The sequence below is a fragment of the Danio aesculapii genome, chromosome 12, assembly GCF_903798145.1.
Source record: "Danio aesculapii chromosome 12, fDanAes4.1, whole genome shotgun sequence".
In the NCBI taxonomy this organism is placed as follows: Eukaryota; Metazoa; Chordata; class Actinopteri; order Cypriniformes; family Danionidae; genus Danio; species Danio aesculapii.
In genome coordinates this window covers 34983899-35006924 of record NC_079446.1, presented here as the reverse complement: position 1 = coordinate 35006924, position 23026 = coordinate 34983899, and the positions used below count along the sequence as shown (strand labels likewise).

Here is a 23026-nt window from a genome sequence, read left to right as displayed (position 1 = left end):
TTCTCACAAAACAGATGCTTTATACACAAATACTTGTGTATTAATCTTCAGTACTAACTTTTCTATGAACATAATTTGATTATAACTGCAGATCAATGAGTGCAAAATAGCCTACTGTAACATCTGCAATTATATAAAATAAATAAATGCAACGTATATGAACACATACAGAGCCTTAGCAGTCTCTGATAGCAGTCTCAGTCTCTGAGAAAAACTACTCACAGCATACATTTAGTCCTTATTTGGGTTCAAAAACAACACGCAGCATATAGCCCAGTCAGTGCAAACCTCTCATCTGTATCTTTAATCTTCACCAGCACATCTAACCTCTTGTTAGAAAGTAATTCCATCTTTCAGAGTTCATAATAGTCCAAAAGGCGACGATAAAAGTTAAGCATGGCAGTTTGCAGGCTTCTCCTTTGTTTTTTCGTGCTTCACTTTCACATTTGTCCATTTATGAAAGGATTTGATGTCAGAAGCACTTTTATACATTATACACGTTATTATCATCAGCTCAAGAAGTTAGTTTTTTCAAATAAAAGACGTGTGGCGAACGCACACGAGAAAGCTAAATCGCTCGCACTTTAGACTGCCTTGTAAACAACTACGGGGCACGTGGCAGATTCTGCTCTTTTCTTGGCTTTGTGGCTGTTCATCAAGACAACGACAAGGTTTGTTTGAGCTCGGGTCATCCACGGCTCGTTATTATACGTATATATTATTACGATGTAATGTCTCAGCTGTGTATTTAAAACATGGTGCTTCCTTTTTCAATTTCCTGCTTGTCCACGAGCGAGTGACGCATCTCTGTAAACCAATAGTGTTCAGTTGCGCGTCTAGCTCCGCCTTTGGTACCCCTTTGTTGTGCTGGGTTCTCTTTCGAAAGGGTACGGTACAGTTCGCTTTTTAGTACCTTTTGACAATGGAAACTGCCATAAATGCGTACCGAACCGTATCGTACCACTAAGTAGAAACTGGTTATAGGTCAATAGCATCCAGCATTCTTCAAAGCATCTTCTTTTATGTTCCAAGAAGGAAGAAAAGATTTTGAACAAGTGGAGAGTAAACAATGACAGCATTTTTGAGTGAACTATCAAAAGGTAACAAACTTTTTTTAGTCCATATCTTGCATAAATTATGTACGTGTTATTTTAACAAATAAATAATCTAACTAATATGACAAACACGGCTAAAATTAGTCAACGTATGTTTCATAGCAATAAATTGTGCTTCATGGTAGACGGTTATTCTTTAATCGTTTCATAGCACCAATATGTACTAGTTAGCACTTTTTTTACAGCTGTAATCAAACACGAACCATCTCCAGTGCATATGAACAGGGTCCAGTAATCAATTTTAATAGTTAATTAAAGTTGCCTTGTGTTATTGCTTTTGAAAACACTTTAGCATCTGTGTGACGGCTAGTTGCCCATCCATGCATGACATCTTTTAGGTGCAATGGGAATAAAAGTTCCAGAAACAAGTGAACGAATGAAGTCTTCTTATTAATAAAGCACAGTCTGATTCAATGCATAGAGCAAGAAGCCTTTCTTTGGCCCTCCGTTCAGCTTTTCTTTTACTGCAGACACAGTGCAGTCCGTATGAACTCAAGATGGCATTAAACTCAGTCTTGATTGGTGCTGTTAATGCCATGTTTGGTTTCATATATGTGGAAATCACCACTGAATGTCAGGGTTTGTTATGTGAGCTGGCAGGTGTGTGTGGTCTTTGTACTGAGTGTGGAGGCTCTGCTGTGCATGTGGAGAATCGTGGCCGTCCAGCCAGTCCTGGTAGAGGCGCTGGACCTCCGGGTTGGTTTCTGGCAGTCGGACGGGTAAATTGCTGTAATGTTCTTCCATCTGCTGGACTAAAGTCCGGTCTGGTCGACCTCCCTCTCCTTCAGCTTGTCCTCGCCCACTTAAACAGCCTGATAGACAAGAAAGAAGGATAAAGGATTGAAAAAGTATTTGTTATTGAGAATCAAACATCAATCATTGTGTTAATGCATTTAGTAACATAAACAATGAATACATTACAGTATGTGTTCATGATAGTAAACAGTTAATGAAAAAAATACAGTTGTTAATTATTAGTTCATGTTCACCCACAGTGCATTAAGTATTGTTAACAAGCATGATTTTGGATGTTAATAACAAGTAAATGATGTACAAGTATTGTTCATAATTACAGTTGAAATCAATTATTAGCCCTCCTTTGAATTTTTCTTTCTTTTTAAAATATTTCCCAAATGATGTTTAACAGAGCAAGGACATTTTTACAGCATGTCTGATATTATTTTTTCTTCTGGAGAAAGTCTTATTTCTTTCATTTCGGCTAGAATAAAAGCAGTTTTAAATTGTAAAAAAATAATTTTAAGGCCAAATTTATTAGCCCCTTTAAAGCTATATATTTTTTCAATAGTCTACAGAACAAACCATCATTATACAATAGCTTACCTAATTACACTAACCTGCCTAGTTAACCTAATTAACCTAGTTAAGCCTTTAAATGTCACTTTGAGCTGTATAGAAGTGTCTTGAAAATATCTGGTAAAATATTATTTACTGTCATCATGGCAAAGATAAAATAACTCAGTTATTAGAGATGAGTTATTAAAACTTTATGTTTAGAAATGTGTTGAAAAAAAATCTCTGAGTTAAACAGAAATAGGGGAAAAATAATCAGGGGGGCTAATAATTCAGGGGGGCTAATAAATCTGATTGCAACTGTAAATACATGAATGAAACCTTATTGTAAAGTGTTCAATTTATACTTTTATTTGTAATTCTACAAGTGTAAACATAATATTATTGAACAAATTAACATCATCAACTATTTATGTCTATGTCCATCTAATTGTTATATGTCACTCAGAAAATGTAAAAGCAAAACCCATTACACAAAAAAAAACAACTTTATAAACATCTCTAGGACCATGCAAATGCATAAATAATACCCGTTTGCTAAAACACATGTTAAGCATAAGAAACATTTTTTGTAGCAAAAAGATAAGTATGACCCCAAACTATATTCCGTAGCTTTTCCATGCCTTGCATTTTTAAATTGTCCTGGTTATTCCAGCCTTCCTTTGATCATGCAAACCTTTTAATGTGTTCAAGCATATTTTACAAATGACACAATTTAAAATTGCTTAAAATATTTCAGTTTCTGCTGTATTTTATTTTTTTAATGCAGCTTTGGTGATCAGAAAATACTATTTTTTAAAGACAAAAAAAATAAATAAATGCAACCTCAAATGTTTACCATTTACACCATGTTTCCAGCACTTACAAAAAATACTGCAATATCTAGAGGTATCCTTTGACAATGCAAACTCATTTGTAATATGCTAGCATGTTTTATACATTTTAAATTATATTTGAAAGGAGAAATTATTTTAAATTGTAATAATAGCTTAATATAAAAAAGAAAATACACTGTATTTATGGACAAATAATGCAGCATTGGTGAGAATTAAGGATTGTTTAAAACATTTGAATGAATTAACAATTGTATTTATTAGTAATTTACCGTTTTATGACCATGCAAGGCTTGTAATAAGATATTTAGGATTGTTTTTATATGAGCCCTTTATGGCGAGTCTTTAAAGTTAAACTACACACAAAATGAAATTGATCTAATATTTGTTAATAAATGCATTTCATACCTCCAGGGCAGGAAAGCACCTCTATTAGCTGATAGGGAACTTTGCCTTTCCTCATTCTGTGAACTAAAGTCTGAATGTTCCGGAAACCATAGACTGCAGCAAACTGCAGGAGTGTCTCTCCATCTCGCTCCAGCGCCACCTCCTGGAAGTCTCGATTCCTGACAGGCAATAAAACAGGCAATGCAAGATTCATTGACCATGAGTGATTTTAACTTACATAGACGACCCATAAACAGTTATGGGAAAAATTAAGACACTTGGAAATTCTCACTTTCACTGGAATTACAACTTTTTTAATATGCATTGGAGTAACATGTAATTTTTAGTATTGTTTCGCAAATTACATTTACATCTAGTCAGTTAGCAGACACCTTTGTCCAGAGCGACTTACAACTAAGGAAGCATTCAGTAATTCAACAAGCAGCAATGCACACAAGAAGAGCTAATTATACAAACTGTTAATGCTCAGTGAAATAAGTGCTACAGTAAGGAGGGGGGAGCGTTTTTTATTATTATTATTATTCTCATTTCATTAGTGCACAGTGTTTTTTTTTTTACTACTGATGGAATTTCTTCTTAAAAAAATATATAAATAAATCTTTTTTTTTTTTTTTTAATAATAAATTGCACATTCGACAAATAACAAAAAAGTATTTTTTTTCCAAAAATGCTTGTATTCATTTTCACAATACAATACAAAGGTTTAAACTTAAGAAGAAAGCAAAATTTGAGATTAAGCAAGCAACATCTATAACCAATAACGGAAATACCTGCTATTAAAGGGCACCTAGGTTAGCCCTTTTTTCAGATTTAATATGATTCTTTTGTGTCTCTACAATGTGTCTGTAAAGTTTCAGCTCAAAACACCCATCAGAATTTTATTATACCTTTTATAAGATTCTATTTTATACATTTTTGCACCAGGAGGCTGTTTTGTTGTACTGCACCTTTAAGACTGGTCCTCCCCACCCACCGTTTCTATGTGCTTTTCAGCGAGCCTTAATCTCCTCCCTCGGTTGTGTCAGACAACAAACAGACATAAAGGAAGCAGATCTCACGTAGCGTTTGTGAGAAATACTACAGTAAGAACTTTACAAATGAGTATTTTATGAATTTGTTGTGTTAAGATGAGTCAACTTAACGATGAGTTGCACACAATGTCGTTACAAAGTTCACGCGCACACACGGACAGACAGCATGCGCGTTTAGCTTTGGACTCTTTTTGAATGCAGATGTGACAGGATACAGGTTAATCTCCACTGCTGTATGGATATCTGTTATGTTAATGTACAAAATAAACCTGATTTAACGTCCACAAACCGGGATTGAAGCGTCTTCCTTTATAATTGTTCTGACACGCGGCTGTGCTGATGAGTAAAAGTGAAGTAAATCGCTGTAATTCATTACACACACATGCACTGTTTTATGTTGTTAAATTGAAAAAAGAAGGACTGGATGTGTTTATATCACCCCAATACGATGGTCTATACACTATATCTACACACATGTCTGTCCAAACAGCTTGAAAAGTAGATTTTTCACCATAGGTGCCCTTTAAGACCACTTGCGATTTTGCGTGAAAAAGCTCTAAATGACAATATTTTTACTGTATGTTTGGAAGAAATGTAATCACATCTCTATAAAATAAAACCTAATCTATTTTTCTACTCAAACTCATACCTAATGAATCCAGTACATCCATGGAAACTGAGAATATTCAAGGAGTCTCTTTATTTTATCTGTAGCTGCCGATGATGCCGTCAAAAACGAACTGGTCCGTCTCTCACCTGAGTGTCTTGTACACAATGTCCTGCATGTCTAGGCCAAAAATCTCTTTGGCGGCATGTTTGAAAATGTGTTCCAGGAAGCCTTCAGATCCACGACCTTCATGTCTGGTCAAACCTGAGTCACTGACCTCACCAATTCTGAACCAAAACACACACAATATAATTATCTAGTCTCATCACTGGCTCCCATTGTAAAATCTTTGGTTATTTTCAGTACTATGCATGTTGACAGCTGGAGCCTGTACCGTAAAGCTGGATTAGCTGGCTAGCCATTTAAGTTTCAGTTTAGTTCCAATCACTGGTTAAGTAACATGAATGATTTTAGTAGTCGGTATTTGTTGCCATGGCGTTATAGAACAGCTAACAGGTACCTGAATCCCAGGATACCTAAACTAAAACTAGGATTTGAAGCTTAAACTTAACTGGCTATCCAGTCAATCTGGCTTCATTGTACAGCCCCCTGAAGATTTACAGTGTTGTTGTTTTCTATAAACTGAACTTACACATGATCCAAAGGAGCAGAGTCCACTTCCTCAACAGTGACTTTGCTTTGTTCCATCAGGTGGAGAATCTCTCCTAAAACCAAACAATCATTTAAGTGCGGTTTCAGGAGTTCAAAGATCATAAAAACACCCTCCACTCAAACCTGCTTCTGTTCTGGAACACACAACAGATACTGCTGTTCATTTCCAGGAAGGAAAGACCCACTGGGGAATTATAGGAATACACAACCATTCAAAGGCTGTTTTTTTGCACACTTTACCATAGTTTTACATCATTTTAGCCTTGAAATAAGAGTGTAAAATACATATTAATCCAAATGATTTTATATAGATCAGTTGTTCAGTTGAAAATTAATCTGAGAAGTTAACAGGAGAAGGAGGCCAGTATCTCTTTACAATCATACCTGACGTGAGCACACAGTCCACGTCTCTGCTCTCCAAGATGCTGTTGTAGAATTCATCTCTCACAGCTTCAAGCTTCTTGTCAAAGCAGGGAGCCACAACCACATGGAAAACCTGCTCTGGCGTCAGTTTCTATATACAAAACAGATACAGTGCATCACTAACAAGAAAATGAGCAGTTTACATGACTGTGATACATGTGGTAAAATCCACAACTATCTACCCATAGAAGAAAAAAACACTGAATTAATGGAAATTATTGCACACACACACTTTGGTTGTTTAAAAACTTTTATAAAAATATTATATACTATTTATACCACCACATGTAACGTCAAGTGATGTTTTAATTCAAGGTGTGTGTCTGTGAAAGGCAAAAACTTTATAGTAAAAAAATATGCTTTCCATAGAATTGGTGATATTGAGTAAGTACTAATGAATTCTGGTTCTTTTCCCAGTGTGAGCTCTAAAGCAGGAGTCTCAAACTCAAATTGGCAGGGGGCCACATCAGTGATTGACAGTTCATAGGAGGGTCGTTTTAACATTCAAGCACAAGAAAAAGTGGAAACCGGATGTAATTGATGCACTCAGACATTCTTCCCCAGAGTATCAAAGCTCCTTTTTTGGTTTCTTGTTTTATATACTAAAGGTATAGTTTAAATTGCTATGAAAATACTACAACTTATTATTATTATTATTATTATTATTATTATTATTATTATTAATAAAAAAATAATAATAATAATAATGTCCCAATCAATTGTTACGTAACCAAAATTTAACAGATCGTGTAAGACAGCAGAAAACAGTTTGGGTAACTTAAGAGACTTTACTGGCTTTTGTTCTTCTCAGTATCTTTTACATTTTTTTTTAACAAAGAGGGTACAACGTGTACATATTCACATTTACTTTAACATGTTCTATTCAGCCAGCAGTAAAATTTCACTAAATGCACATTTTCAAGTCTAAATATGCATATTAGGACAATCCATTAATGAGACCATATGAATCGAATATTAGCAAAATAATTATATTTACACCACCATCATAATGTGTAAGCCATGACGAGGTGTCTGTACAACAAAATAGAGGCGGTATAAAACTGATTATAATCAAATGCCCCTTGAATATTTACAAAAATAGAGCTTTAGTAAAAATGGAGCACTTACGGACATGTATTTAAACGTTTAAATCAGCCCCTTAGTTTATGATCACTTTTTATTCGTATCACACATTAAAGTGAATTTAATATAAAATCATGCTGTACACAACAGTCTCTGGGCTTGCTGCATCACAAATACCAAAATTTTATGGCCTGCGGGCTGGCAGTTTGAGACCCCTGCTTGAAAGACTTTTGAAATAAAAAAATATTTAGCAAATTGATATGGAACTGCAATGCGATCAAAACCTGTCTGGAACTACTTTAGCTGTGTGTCTTCTTGAAAATAAGTGCAGAATTTACTACATTCGTCAGCCAATCAGAAGCATTTAGCAGCCCTGATTATTTCTTTTAAAATAAAACATCACTTCATAGAAAATTCATTCATTTTCTTTTCGGCTTAGTCCCTTTATTAATCCGGGGTCGACACAGCGGAATGAACCGCCAACTTATCCAGCACATGTTTTACGCAGCGGATGCCCTTCCAGCCGCAACCCATCTCTGGGAAACATCCACGCATACTCATACACTACGGACAATTTAGCCTACCCAATTCACCTGTAACGCATGTCTTTGGACTGTGGGGGAAACCGGAGCACCCAGAGGACGCAGGGAGAACATTCAAACTCCACACAGAAACGCCAACTGACCCAGCCGAGGCTCAAACCAGCGACCTTCTTGCTGTGAGGCAACAGCACTACCTACTGCATCGCCTCATAGAAAATTATTTACCACTATTTAAAATAGGGCTACATAAATTGGAGTAAGTGCACAAGGCCTGACTACAACAGTTTGCTTGAATTTTTCCAGGGAATCCAGGACAGGTTTCTATCTCTCACCTGCTGCTTGGCGAAAAAGTTCTTCACCAAGGAACCCATGATCTGTTGAGGTGATCTGGCGGTGCAGATGTGTGGTGTGACCAGGCTACCAAGAACACGCTCTGCATAGCGAATCCATCCTGCACACAATCACAAAATCCCAAAACCACAATATTCAATCTGCAAAAAAAAATTCCAACACCAAAGTTTTTAAAAGCATGAAGATACCCATAAAGCAATTCAAAACTGTAAATATGCAGAAAACTGTGAATCATGAGACACAGTAATTAGTTAATTAACTTTTTTTCAACACAAGAAAACAATAACGTAAAAATATTGTTCTACTATTCTCAAAATGATCTGCAAGTCTGTGGATTGTCATTCATTGCCATGTATCATGTACCTATTTTGGACCAAACTGAAAACACTAATTATAACTTCATAACTACACCCTAAAACAACATTAAAAAATTAAAACCAATAAATTGTATGATGATCCCATATATTAAATCAATAACCATGAGTTAGATATTTAAAAGTTTTTAAAGAGAGATTTATTATGCAGAATTGAGATTTTTACATAATTACGAAATAAAAATGTATTGTTTTATAATTGTCTTTGTCCTTTTACTGCTTCTTAAAAGCAAAATTTTACTAACAAACGTTAATGGTTATGTCCATCAAAGAAATACTGAATCAACAGGTCTTCCCAGCTGATATGACTAAATTAATTGTACTGTATCTGGTAAACACATCAGGTTTATGAATTAATAGTCATTCATGATTGAAAAAAAAAAAAAACACTATGGGGGAGGAGAGCAGGAAGGGTGTGTGAAGTGGCGTATGCTCATCTATCTCACAGCTGCAGAATGCTATGGCTATCTAACCCAGTCCCACCCATTCACACACACAACTGCACTGCATTCAGCTTTTATCCAAGAGACGAAATGTTATGAGAAACACCAAGACTTGACGTTCAGACAGAAAATTAGAAGATGCTTATTTTGTCTTGCAGGTTGCACATCTGCTCAGGTGCAAGCTGGAACCTTTCCTTGCATCCAACCTAATCATTCAATGAACTAATACAGATTTAATAAAATAACATACAACGAGGAGGAAATATTTGTGGATTCCAACTTTAAGAGATGTAAGAGCTTTTGGAAGTATCAGGATTGTCTTACCTGGACAAGAGGATGTGAACATAGGCATGGCATTAGCATCATGGTGTTTACGACGGTAGCGCTGAATAAATTCTTTCTGGCTTTCCAAAATGCTAAAACTTGCAGCTATGGTAGTGTCAAAGACATAATGAACCCCTGAGGAGACAGATGAAAGAAACCTTTAAAATGGCATTTAATAAATCATGTCTCACATGTACAATGGGTTTTATAGTCAAGTAAAATGTTAAAGATTATTATTATTATTTAATAAAGATTATTAAAATACAATTAAATAAAAAATAGATAAATAAATAAATAGAGAAATATTGTTAGGGGACAGACACAAGCTTAAAAATAAATAAATAAATAAAATAGAGAAATATTGCTCAGGGACTGACACAAGCTTTAAAATAATAAAAATAAATAAATAAATAAATAAAATAAAGTAATATAAAATAAAATAGAGAAATATTGCTCGGGGACAGACACAAGCTTAAAAATAAAATAAATAAATGAAATAGAGAAATATTGCTCAGGGACTGACATAAGCTTAAAAATAAATAAATAAATAAATAAATAAATAAATAAATAAATAAATAAATAAATAAATAAATAAACAAATAAATAAATAAATATTAAATATAAAACTGCAACTAAAATGAACTGAATTAAACCTAAAAAGTAATATTTAAAAATAATAATAAAACAACCCTACTAAAATGATATTAAAACTTTAATAATATTAACTTAATATACAAGCCAATATAAAATAATATTAGAAACTATAATAGCTAATAAACTATACTAGAATAACCTTGATGTGTGCAAATGAGCATAGACTGCATTGCAGCAAATATTTGCCATGAACACATCTTGACTCAGTTAAAAACAGAAAAACCAGCTGGATGTAGAAAGAAGAAATATAGCATCCAGACGTACCCACGCTCTTTAGGAAGCCACAAAGTTTCTGTGCAGCTGCTGAAACGTCCAACTGAAATTTAACTGCAAAAAACGGCACCGACTGCGGACACACGGACACTACGAGTATTTTGTGCTTCGATGTGTCACACTTCTGCCAAAAAACAAACAAATGTAAGATACATCAACAGACCATCTTTCCAAATCCATGACAGGAAAACACTACCTTGTTAAGAGCGAGCACATGATTGATCTCGTCCAGATTCTGCTTAGATATTCTCTGGCCTTCATCCTCCGATATACAGCCGTCACAGGACAGACATGCACTCAGCAACACCTGCTGAACTGAGGTAGACTCTCTCACCTGGGATAGAAAAAAATTAATTAATAAATTTACATTGCAGATTATGCACACGTCCACAACAAATGAGGTTTGTATTTCTTCATCCAACCCTAATTCAAACAAAACAACAGATGCAGACCGCAGCTTATCAGATAGCACTGTGCCTGATACACAGAATATATCAAATAAAAAGACAATATGAAATACCTCTCCACTGGCAACACCTTTCTCTTGCAGTGAGTTTATACTTTCATCACTTTGTTTCTTGTTGCACTATGGGGTGGAACAGAAAATAAACCACAATGAGTGTTTAAGCAATACAAAGGTTACAAGAATAGAAAAAATAAATCACATGAACAGCCTCTTTAGATCAGTGGTTCTTAAACTTTTTTTCATCAAGTACCACCTCAGAAAAAAATTGTGCATCCAAGTATTGAAATACAGTAGCGTACTAGGCCTAATTAAGCAGCTACAGCACTGCACAGTGCAAAATGAGGGAGATTAATTCCTATTATTATGAATATTGATTATTGTCAGCCATTTTAAAGGTTATAAATAGCTTGAACATTAACACTGCACTGTGCCTACAGGCAGGCCCGGATTAAGAATTCAGAGGCCCCTGGGCACAATGTCTTGTTAGAAAAAATAAGATTAATATAATATTTTTTCTAAAATTAATCTATAATGTATTGCCCGCATTTTTAAAATAAATTATATACACTACATATATTTCTAGTCTACAAAGATGTAACTTATTTTTAAAGCATTTAAAGCATACTTTGAAAAAAAAAAACTACTACTACAACTATTGAAAATGAATGGATTTTAATATACAGTACTTGTTCAAGTTCACAGAAGCAGTTCTAAATTTTATATTTAAGGGTACTTTTAATGTATAACTTCTACAAACTTATAATGCATATGATTTGGATAGAACACCTCTCCAATCCAGTTCTTTGAGTCTTCTATAATACACACACTTATTAAAGATTCCTACTTGTCTTCCTCGTGTATGAAGAGTAAGCAAAATCTGATATGTAGTGGGGGGAAAAAGGAAGAACGTGTCCATCAGATGCTGGATTCGAACCGGTTTCATGATCGATTGCGTCAAAACATGTTGCCATGCGCTTTTTATGAGCTACGCCACTCACGCTGCTGTTACCTGCACTCTTTAGTTATGTTGTCTCTGTCAATCAAACGGTGATGGGTGTGAATTGTATAACTAGCTTATTTTAACAAGATGCGCTATTTGCACTTAGCCTAAATAGCCCCCCCCACCCAACGCAAGAGCCTCAAGTTTGCAGGCCGGTGCCCATAATGCCCATTTGTTAATCCGGCCCTTCCAACAGGTAAAAAAAAAAAAAAAACAATGTTTAAATTAAAATGTGCTTTTAAAAGTTTAATAAAAAAATAACTTGAAAAGTAAAAAAGAAAACTGCTGTACTTAAATGTAAAGTATTAACACATAGTAGCCTATTCATCAAAACCTGGAAATATTCCTTGGACCTCATAAATATAGGCTATGTCATCAAATTCATATATGAACTTTTTTTGATTAATTTTGAAATATACGATGCATGCATTTATGACTTACTTGTATATCTTTGAAATCTAAACATTAACTTGTATTTTAAATATATGATTTGGATTTACATATTTAAATTAGAAATTAGATCTGTTTACTGCACGTTAGAGTAGGCTATGTGTGTCAGAAAAGCAAGTCATTAAACCATACCTGTCAACATTGGGACATAAAAATACAAGTTTCGCCTCAAACAACCGTTACAAATATGGGGAGGAAATTAGCTTCAACTGATAGAATACATAAGAAACATTAGAAAATTGAAAATAAAATAAAATGATTAGCCTATTAAAGTCAGTTTACTGATCACATTGGTGTTATTGTATGCGTCAAAGGGTTAAAAGTGTGTTCATTTTTTTACTTTAATTATTTAGCGATTACTCTGCGTACCACTAGTGGTACACGTACCACAGTTTGAGAACCACTGCTTTAGATATAAACAATTTGGAAATATCAGTGAATTATACACACAAAGATTTTGGGGGAATATATTCACACTCTGGCATATTGACATTAAAACTGTCTGCAGGTGAGTTTTTTTTGTATTTATTTATTTAATTTTATTTATACAGGGACAATGTACAACATGACATGTTGTGCCAGAGTTAGCTATAAAGCTCATTTACATCTGTAGTCAGGAAGTTGTAACGAATTTAACAGTAAAAAAATAATAATACAATATACACTTACAGTACATCATTGTCAATAAAATGAAATTAAATCAGTGGTTGCATATTTGATTTTAGGCCAAATTTTAGGAACAGTTTTAAAATTAATAAAAAGTAGTGCTCTCTCTGAAATGCAGTGGTATTTTAATCCATCTTTCTGCTGCTCTGACTGAAAAAACTGATTGTCCAAAAGCCGTTCTCTTAAGTTCAACTGAACAATTAACCGATGACCTAGTCTGTCTTATATTGTCCTTGCAGACAATCACACTTTGTTTGAGGGGTTGTGGTGCAAGATCATTAAATATTTCAGCATATAATAAGAAACTGTCTAATGTTAGTAATTTATGTTGTGCAATACAGTTACAATAATGATAGCTCCTTGGCTTTTTAGCTCAAACTTTTACAGTTGGTTTATAGATAATACACAATGATTGTAATGTTGTAATTTTCGTGTGGAACCAGCTTGTGGCACGATATGATAAATGAGGGAAAATCATTGTGTTCATAAAGTTTAGCAGCAGGTAACTGATGCCTAATGTTTCTATAAATCCTCAGGCTTTCTCTAGCTCTTTTGGAAATCTTCTTAATGTGTTTTTTTAAATTTAGAGTCAATAATTATACCTAAATATTTAAAATGATCAACTATATTTATTACTTCCCCATTAACTAAAATATCTGAACAATGCTTCTCATTTTTCTTAATTGAAAAAACATTCCCCCAGCTTTACTTACAATGTCTTAAAAAGATATAAACGACATAACCAGTCTGAAACATACAATACTGAAACAAGACTGAGTGCAGCAGTATGTTAGTATAATGTTAAAAGATTTTAGATGAACCTGTAGTGCTTAAAGGATCATTTACAAAATACATAAAATGTACAAAAAAATATGCATACTGTACATTAATAATAATAATAAAATAAAACAACAAGCAGAGAAAACAAATTAATACAAGTGTCTCCTGATGATGGACAGTTTGATGTGGCTGAGAAATAAAAGCAATAAACATTGTAAAAAGTTTCTTGCAGGCTGATTATTTTATTTCAAGACCTCAATGCAGCCAGCCACAGGTTTTGCCTATAAATTCGAAGTACTGGTAGCATTTGATTTACTAAATCATTAAAGAAATGCAGTTTCAGCTAAAAAAATATCTTTAAAGTCTAACCAAAGAAAACAAGTGTCACATCTTGGTAGGCCTGAGAGCGAGTACATTACTGATAGTTAGAATTTATTGTGAATTATTGCTTTAATTAATTTTGTTAAGAATGGTGTAGTTTAATAAATTAGAATATTACCTGTTTTGTGCAGTTCTCACACTTTTCCTTCTTCCGTCCAATTTTGACTTCAGACATTGTAATGGGAGACTCTGAAACATTCAGTGCCATAAATAATTCCTGTGAGTGAAAGACAACAAAGGCTTTCTGTACTTATAGTGCATTCTGGGTGTTATATGACACCAAAATCACATATTAATCATAAAGAGGGGGCTAGAATTAAAATAGAGTTACAGTAAAGCCCGCTATAAACCTTAAATATTCACACAAGCACCAATTTAAAGGAAAAGTGATAATTCCAGGTTCCCATGATGTGCGCTACTCAGTTTCACCCAATTACTGTTTTGGGGATTTTTCATGCTTTTGTGCGTAATGATGGGTTAAGCAGTTGGATTACATTCATCTTCTCAGCATGTAATAGGGAGATAAATAAATGACAGAGGACAAGAAAAGCGGAGGACTTCGGTTTCCTCAGATAACCCGTGGCATTTACACAACAACCTGCACCATAACTTAACGCTGCAGAATCCCTGAGAACTAAAATAAGCCACAGAAACAGGCCTCGTAACTCACGTTAAAAAATCATATGAAGTCCTTATTGTTGAGGGGAAACCCAGAAGACACAGCAGAGCACAGCAGCAGGAACTTCTCCTATTGACACTTGAAAGCTCGAGCTGGTCATCAGAAAACGGCGCACTGCGGTCATATAACGCTAATGTTCCTCCAGTCATCCGTTTTACAACTCTGAACAATCCCAACGGGCCACATTCTCGGTAGAAGGATCGTGTCTCGGCTTCGCTCCGGCGTATACGACTCCATTGTCCTTTAGCGTTGTCCGATTCGTGAACCGTCCTTTTGAGTCGGATCTTAACAACCAAATCAACCGTTTATGAGTCAGTGACTCATTGAATCACCGAATCGTCTCTTTCATAAACGATCAAAAGTGAGCCGTGTCTTATGACTTCTTATGATGGCTTATGACGCCTGATTTGTCATAAATCGGATAAATAAACCTAACTAAATCATAAAAAAACCTCAAAATACTCGCCGTGATCCGGATTTGGGGTTAACTATGCAGGTTACACTTGTTTAATTCAAGGATTGAGTAACTAAAATACTAAATAACCTTTTCTTTTTATAACCAGGCGATTTATTTTGCTTTAAAACGTTAGCTGATTAATTTTTTTACACGGACCCAATAAGCATATTGTTCATATTTTAATAATATTATACAATATAATAGACAACGTCATGTTTAAATTCGTCATGACATAAAAACCATTTGAATTCTTTGAATCGATTCTTAATATTTTCGAAATAATTGGAATCGTTTATTAACAAGAAAACGGAGTATAAGATAGAAATGGGTTTATTTGATGTATTGTTTTATTCTGATAATGAGAAATTGAATTGTAAAGTACAACATATATTTAATTTGTTTATGTTAATAGGAAAACACCATATACATAAGAAAAGTGGTCTCAATGTAAACATAACTTTGCATTTTGTAATGACTTCAAATTATATGTAAATCTTTTAGATCAATCACAAAAAAATCAATCCTCTGAAAACATTTAATTTCATGTAAATGTCTATTTTTTATATTTTGTCTTTCAAAAACTATTTAAATATGTAATACCTTTTGTTCTTGTGGCATTGAATTCATAAAAAAAGAATCGATTCATAGAATCAAACTGTTTGAAAGAACCGATTTGCGAGAATGACTCGCGTGGATCGATACGCATGCGTGAATCAGCAACTCTGGTGTGAACTCCCCCTGGACCTACCAAACAGTGCCATGTAACCGTATATAAAATGTTTTGATACAGTTATAGCATTTGAGGACACACAAGGTGCTAAAACGAGTTGAATCGATAGCCATTTTCAACTAGCTTACTATAGTGTTCAAACTGTCACTTATTTTGGTACTATGTTTTATATTATGCACGTGCCACAACTTACGCTTTCTTTGAATTTAAAATATATTCATAATCATGTGCAGGAATGAGGCGTCAAAGTACACAGGGCGGGTCCTTAAATAGGTCTATCCAATCGGAACGCCGGCGGAAATCAACGTCATCAGAAGGCGGGGGTTGTGTTCGTTTCTTTTGAGCTACACATTTTATTTCCTTAATCTGTTTTTCAAGAGTTTTCCGTTGCAAATGTCTACATTTAAGATTGAATAAATATTGAAAACTATTAGATTCATTTATCTGAAGAGGGAAAGCAAAGCAACGAGGTAAGGGATGTCAGATACTTTCACGTGCTGTCAGTTTATGACAGGAGATCTGTAATCTCGTTAGGGTGTTGTCTTTGTGCTTTTTAATAATATTTCATATACTGTAACTCACTGTTCCTAATACACTTTTGTGTTTTGTGTACTAAGCCTGTTCTGACATGCTATGATTATTGGGATGCTGCAGGAAATGTCCAAAAACACCTATTATTAACATCTTCGTGTTTGTTTTCTAACAGATGGGCTATATGATTGTAGAAAAACACACATCTGAGCTTCTTCATTTGAAGAGATCTCCTGGAATCAGATCTTGGTCCATCCTTGTCGGTATGAGAAAATTGAAGCAGAATTTTGCAGTTGTGTAGAGTTGAACGTGCACATATCTTTAAATGTCTCCCTCCTTCCTCTTTTGACAGGAATTGCTTCAGTTGGACTGGCGGCAGCCTATTACAGCTCTGGTGAGAAGTGTTTCCTCAATGTGTGATGTGATTACCCTGGAAGTGAATAAAGCAACAATAGGAAGGATTACTGTTGATCTGTGCTGCTCATTTAGCTTTTTTCTTTTGTTGCAGACAACATATTATGGAAGCTTTTCTATGTGACGGGCTGCTTTTTTGTAGCCTTGCAGAATATGGAGGAATGGGAGGTATGGAGTTGTTTTATACATGCTTTATATTTGAAATGTACACTCACTGGCCACTTTATTAGGTACACCTTAGCTGTAGACCCCGATTAGCCTTCAGAACAGCTTTAGTGCACACAAAAATAAAAATTGTTATTAATTACACACCATCATGTCGTTCCAATCCTCTGACCTTTATTCATCTTCCGAACACAAATGAAGATGTTTTAGATGAAATCCCAGAGCTCTCTCATCCTCCATAATGTTCAACGAGATGTTCAAAGTCTAGAAAAGGAACCAAAAACGTGGTCAAAACATTCCATGTCACTTCAGTGGTTCAACTGTAATCATATGACGCTCCTAAAACACGTTTGCATACCAAAAGACCGTAAATACAAACCTATTTGCATATATCTTCTCTTATGTGTCGGGTTAGTAGGGTGTGTGTTTACTACACCATTAGAGTCAGCAGCGCAACATGCAAGCATAGTATTGCCTGTAGTAAAAGCAAACCATAATCTGATACAGAAGACATTGGTGAACAAAGTTGTTTTTACTTTAGTTTTCATTCATTCATTTTTCGACTTAGTCCCTTTATTATTAAGGGGTCACCACAGCGGAATGAACCGCCAACTTATCCAGCATATGTTTTACGCAGCAGATCCCCTTCCAGCTGCAACACATCACTGAGAAACACCCATACACACTCATTCACGCACATACACTATGGACAATTTAGCTCACCCAATTCACCTACAGCACATGTCTTTGAACTGTGGGGGAAACCGGAGCACCCAGAGGAAACCCATACAAACGCCGGGAGAGCATGCAAACTCCACACAGAAATGCCAACTGACCCAGCTGAGGCTCAAACCAGCATCATGCTACCAAACCAGATCATGCTACCCACTGTGCTACCGTGATGCCTTTAGTTTTTTTGGTGCATTTTCATCTTACCCTTTAATCCCTCTAAGAATAGATCCACGCTTTCATGTTCTTCATTCTAAATTCTTACTTAACCCTCTGAATTTTGTAGCAGAAATGGAGACTGTTTAAACCAGGCAACCTTTTTCCAATTCTCAATTGTCCCATTTTAGTTAATTATATCCTCATTGCGCTCTTCTTCTTCTTGTGCATTTAGAAATGTTCTTCCCCAGACCTCTTTAGTAACGAGTGGTTGTTAGAGAACCAGTCTGACCTCAACTAGCCATTTTCAACCATAGAATTGCCACTTACTTTCTCTGACTTTCTGACCTTTTCCTGTAAACTATAGATATGGCTATGCATGTTAACAAAGTATCAATACAGTGAAACGCATACAGTTCAAAAACATTAGAAATCCATTTTCATCTCCTTATTTCTGTCACTACAACTTCAAAATCCATGATTCCTAATATCATAGCTAAACAACAAACGGTTAAAGAAACACAGAAAGGTCCAACTCCTCATTCATTCCTCTTGGTGTAAGTGATTTTAATCTATGAATCCAGAATGCTGCTCTTTGTAATAATCTTTTATTTCGATTACCTCCTCTGTGCCTCTAACGTAGGACTCAAAAGGAAGGAGTTCACCCAAAACTGAAATTCTGTCATCTTTTAAAGTACTCACCCTTTACTTGTTCCAAACCTGTTTGTTTTTTTCTTCCATTAAACATAAAAGAAGATAAACCAGTAATAATTGACTTCCATAGTATTTGTTTTTTTTACAATGGAAGTCAGTTGCTACAGGTTTTCAGCTATCCTTTAAAATGAGTTGTTCAGCAGAAGAAAGAAACCCTTAATGAATTGGAACCACTCCAAAATGTTCATTATTAAGTGAACTATCCCTTTAAGTGTATAAACTGTGTGAAGTGTCATTTGACCGTCATACCTGATGTAAGTAAAGCACTTATGTTTCACTTATGACTTCCCACGTGTTCCAATGACAATACAGCTATTCTATTCTATTCTATTCTTGACCACATCTACATGCCTAAATGCATTGAGCTGCTGCCATGTGATTGGCTGATTATTTGTGTTGAACATGTGTACATAAAGTGGCCAGTGAGTGTACGTTTAACTGTCATAACTAACAATCTGTGTGGCTTTGCTCATAGGAGGCAGTGTTTAATAAATCTAAGAACGAGATCGAACTGAAGACCTTCAGTCTCTATACCATGTTGTTGACTCTGTGGAAAAGAGGGCATGAGAAAGGTGAGTTTTTAGCGTTGGCTGAACATATTTGTAATTAGTTTTTATATTTTTTTAAAGAATTATGTCTGAGATGAAAAGGTTGTTTTCTTTGGGTCAGTGCTGTTAGATCTGCGCCACCTTCGGGACGTCAGTGTTCAGGAGGAGAGAGTGAGGTATCTTGGGAAGGGTTACCTGGTAGTGCTGCGTTTGGCTACAGGCTTCTCTTACCCGCTTACACAGAGCGCCACACTTGGGGCACGCAGGTATGAAAAGTAGTTCCATTCACAGACCTATGATACGGTTAAAAAAATAACAGTAATGTTTTCAATAATAACAATAAAATACATTTCAAACTACCAATAAGAGATTTGAAGTTAGTAATATTTTTAATAATTAGTAATTTTAAGATTTATAAAATGTTAGTAACTTCAAATCTCTTATTGGTAGTTTGAACTATGTGTATTTTAATTACTAATAAGAGATTTGGAGTTACTAATATGTTTAATAATTAGTAATTAAGATTTTAAAAATGTTAGCAACTACGAGTCTATTACTGGTAGTTTGAACTATATGTATTTTAATTAGTAATTAAGATAAAAAAATAATAATAAAAAAAAATGGCAATGCACATATTTTTGGGGTATTGAAATTGTACACACAAAGCTGTAAATTGTCATCATTTACTCACCCTCAGGTGGTTTCAAACCTTTGAGTTTCTTTCTGTTAAACATAGAAGAAGCTGGAAACCTGCTTGACTTCTGTATTTATTTTTCCTACTAAGTAAATGGTTACAGGTTTTGAGCTTTCAAAATATCTTCTTTTGTGTTTAACAGAAGAAAGAAACCCATAAAAGTTTTAATGAGTAAAAGTAAATAGTGAGTACATTTTCATTTGGATCATTTTCATTATCCCTTTAAAATGAACACTATGAAATAAAATAGACAAAATATATAACAATATAAACAACAGTTGGCGCCAATAGCCTAGTGGTTAGTGCTTCGACATATAGCACCCAGGTGCTCGCGGCGACCCGAGTTCGATTCCCGGCTCGAGGTCCTTTGCCGATCCTTCCCCTTTCTCTGCTTCCCACACTTTCCTGTCTTTAAATCTCCACTGTTCAATCAATAAAGGTGAAAACCCCTATAAAAAATAATTATAAAAACAATATAAACAATAGAAATTTTGTAACATTTTATCACGTTACGAAAGATAAAAAAAACCCTGTTCCTTTTAAAGCAGGGGTGCCCAATTGTTTCCTTATGAAGGGCCAAAAACCTAACTTGACTGAGGCTAGTGGGCCGAATGTAAATATAGTTGTCATGGGTAATTTCTAAATTTATTTAATAAAATTAACAAAAAATCTAGAAAGCATTGCTTTAAATGAACTAATACAGTATTTATTTGTTTTACATTTTATAATGAACTTACTACAGTAAAAACACAATCTCATTTATTACAGAATGGAGTTACACTAGTTTTTGCCTTGATTTGCTCACCGATGTTTCTGTCTGTCGAGTGACTGTTTACATAAAAAATAAATAAATCTGATTCATTTACAACATTTCATTGAAACATTTAATTTATAATAATAATCAGCTTTTTTGTAGCCCAGCAATAAAACACATGCCCTCTCTCATCATTCTAACTCTCTTCTAAGATGGGATGGTGGGCCAAATCAAAGGTTACAATGGGCAAACTTTGGGCATCTCTGTATTAAACTATTCGTCAAAGAATGCATCACTCTATCAAAAAATAATTAAGCAGCAAAAGCAGTTTTCACAATAGTAATAATAACAATAATATTAAAATTAATAACCATTCTTAACAAAAATGGACACAATTAGGGTTGGGTCGATAGACAATGCCGTCGTTCATCGCTGATGGTGGATAGACATCACAATACTGGGCCGTGATCCTCCACCCTGCCCCCATCGCAGCAGCAACCCGCTCACAAAAAATACTCTCTTAGGCCCCGTTTACATCTCATACATCTACATTTCAGAACGAAAATGATCCACATCCACACTGCCGTTTCATCTAGCATTTCTGAACAGCCATCAGTCCCCACTACACTGCTGAAAGCACACATCACGTAACCACACATACACACACACACTGTCATGTGCTCTATATACGCACGTCTGCTGAGGCTGAGCTCCAGGCAGTCAGCGGATGCTTTGAGCACAAAACCCCGGAGAGTAGTGCACGTCAGTTTATCAAGGATGTACCGCTGGATCACGTCTCACTATAGTTGGTAAACGTGATGTTTAATTAATCTTGCCTCTATCTAACCTCTTCAGTCCTTTGAATCTATCAGGTAACGTGTGACAGCACCAGTACACTGCTTCAATCTTTCGCTTTCACGCTTGTACTTAGTAATTTTAGTGAAAACCTCAGATACTGTTGGTTGATTCCTGTTGGTTGTGCAACATTTTTACCAACCAAGTTTGTTGAAGCCATTATAATGACACAGATCACTCTGCCTATTCATGCCAGGTAATTTGTGTGTAACTTATCTTTATTTATTTATGATTTGATTACTTATGGGTAAAACAAAGACCATGCGGGTCAGGTAGTTGAAACGGTTGGCTAAAAATAATTCATTCATTATGATTAATTATTCATAAATAATAAATTCCCCGCTGCCTATGACGACGATGCCATTGTTCATAGTGATGTTTCACATTAGACATTGTATGATGCCAAATTGGTCTATCGCCCAAGCCTACTTACAATATAGACTTTTAAAGGAACATGTTTAAAACAAAGAATACAGTACAGTACTTTTTTTAGACTCTTTATTTGTTGTTGTTTTTGCAATGTGCTTGACAATTACTGTTATTAAAGTTAGTTTGGCTTTTTGTTCAGTGATGTTGAGGCACTTGCGGCACTTCTGAAGCGCTTTTTGGGGCTGGAGGAATTACAGCAACGTTTGGCGGACGATGATTATCCTGACGACGATGACGGCATTGAAGATTTGGGTTTGGGTGATAGCAGTGATTCACAAGATGATGATGGTGATGATGAAGAACATTAAAAACCTCAGGGAAAGCTGGGAAATGGTGGACGACACTGGATCAAGCCTTAAACCAAAACAACCAAACATTCCAGTCGTACAAACATCCTGCTGACAATCTCCAAGAATTTCACTTGCATCTTTAAAGAGGATTTCTCGTTCACACTTTACAATAAGATTCTGGGTGTTAATGCATTTACTAACATGATCTAAGAGCAAACAATACAGCATTCATTAATCATAGTTCAACATTTACTAATGCATTAGTAAAATCCACAGTTGTGCTTGTAAACATTTAGCTAATGCACTGTGAGTTAGCAAGAAATAACAATTACGTAACTAATGTTGGTAAAGATGAATAAATACTGGAATAAATCTATTGTTTATTGTTTGGTCTTGTTAGTAAACGTTAACTAATGAAACCGTGTTGTAAAGTGTTTACGATTCCTCTGTGCTTTGCTACACGTATAACTGATTTGCATGAATTGTCTTGTATTGGCCATGTGCTGATACTCTGTGCATGCATCTTCCCATCACAATGTGCCTTTATGCACTGCATGAGTACGAATGTAAAGAGCGAATATGGATTTAAGACTTGTTGAATGTTTGTAATTTCATGTTTTTGTAAATATGTTAATATTGTTTTTTTACAATTTTTTATTCTGAAGCCAAAAAAAGTATACAAAATACATCACAG

General features: G+C 35.0%; 2 protein-coding genes across 3 annotated transcripts; one reads left to right on the top strand and one right to left on the bottom strand.

Annotated features, from left to right (window-relative positions):
• Positions 1 to 1230: 1230 nt before the first annotated feature.
• Positions 1231 to 15133, bottom strand: narf (nuclear prelamin A recognition factor). Of its 2 annotated transcripts, none has more exons than XM_056469877.1 (12): positions 14858 to 15133; positions 14306 to 14404; positions 10965 to 11030; positions 10641 to 10778; positions 10436 to 10568; positions 9518 to 9652; positions 8358 to 8476; positions 6362 to 6491; positions 5958 to 6030; positions 5455 to 5592; positions 3668 to 3825; positions 1231 to 1927 (listed from the first exon to the last, which is right to left on the bottom strand). In XM_056469877.1, the coding sequence occupies exons 2-12, from the start codon at positions 14393 to 14395 to the stop codon at positions 1677 to 1679; spliced, it is 1431 nt and encodes a 476-aa protein (XP_056325852.1). In that variant the 5' UTR covers positions 14396 to 14404; positions 14858 to 15133; the 3' UTR covers positions 1231 to 1676. The 2 variants fall into 2 exon arrangements, with proteins under 2 accessions (XP_056325852.1, XP_056325853.1); XM_056469878.1 differs by having other exon boundaries at positions 14306 to 14376.
• Positions 15134 to 16352: 1219 nt separating this feature from the next.
• LOC130238457 (cytochrome b-245 chaperone 1 homolog) lies at positions 16353 to 22423 on the top strand. The gene is made up of 7 exons (XM_056469488.1): positions 16353 to 16523; positions 16760 to 16847; positions 16937 to 16978; positions 17093 to 17166; positions 19238 to 19334; positions 19432 to 19576; positions 22182 to 22423. Exons 2-7 carry the CDS (start codon positions 16760 to 16762, stop codon positions 22348 to 22350), a joined length of 615 nt encoding a protein of 204 aa, XP_056325463.1. The 5' UTR covers positions 16353 to 16523; the 3' UTR covers positions 22351 to 22423.
• Positions 22424 to 23026: the final 603 nt, after the last annotated feature.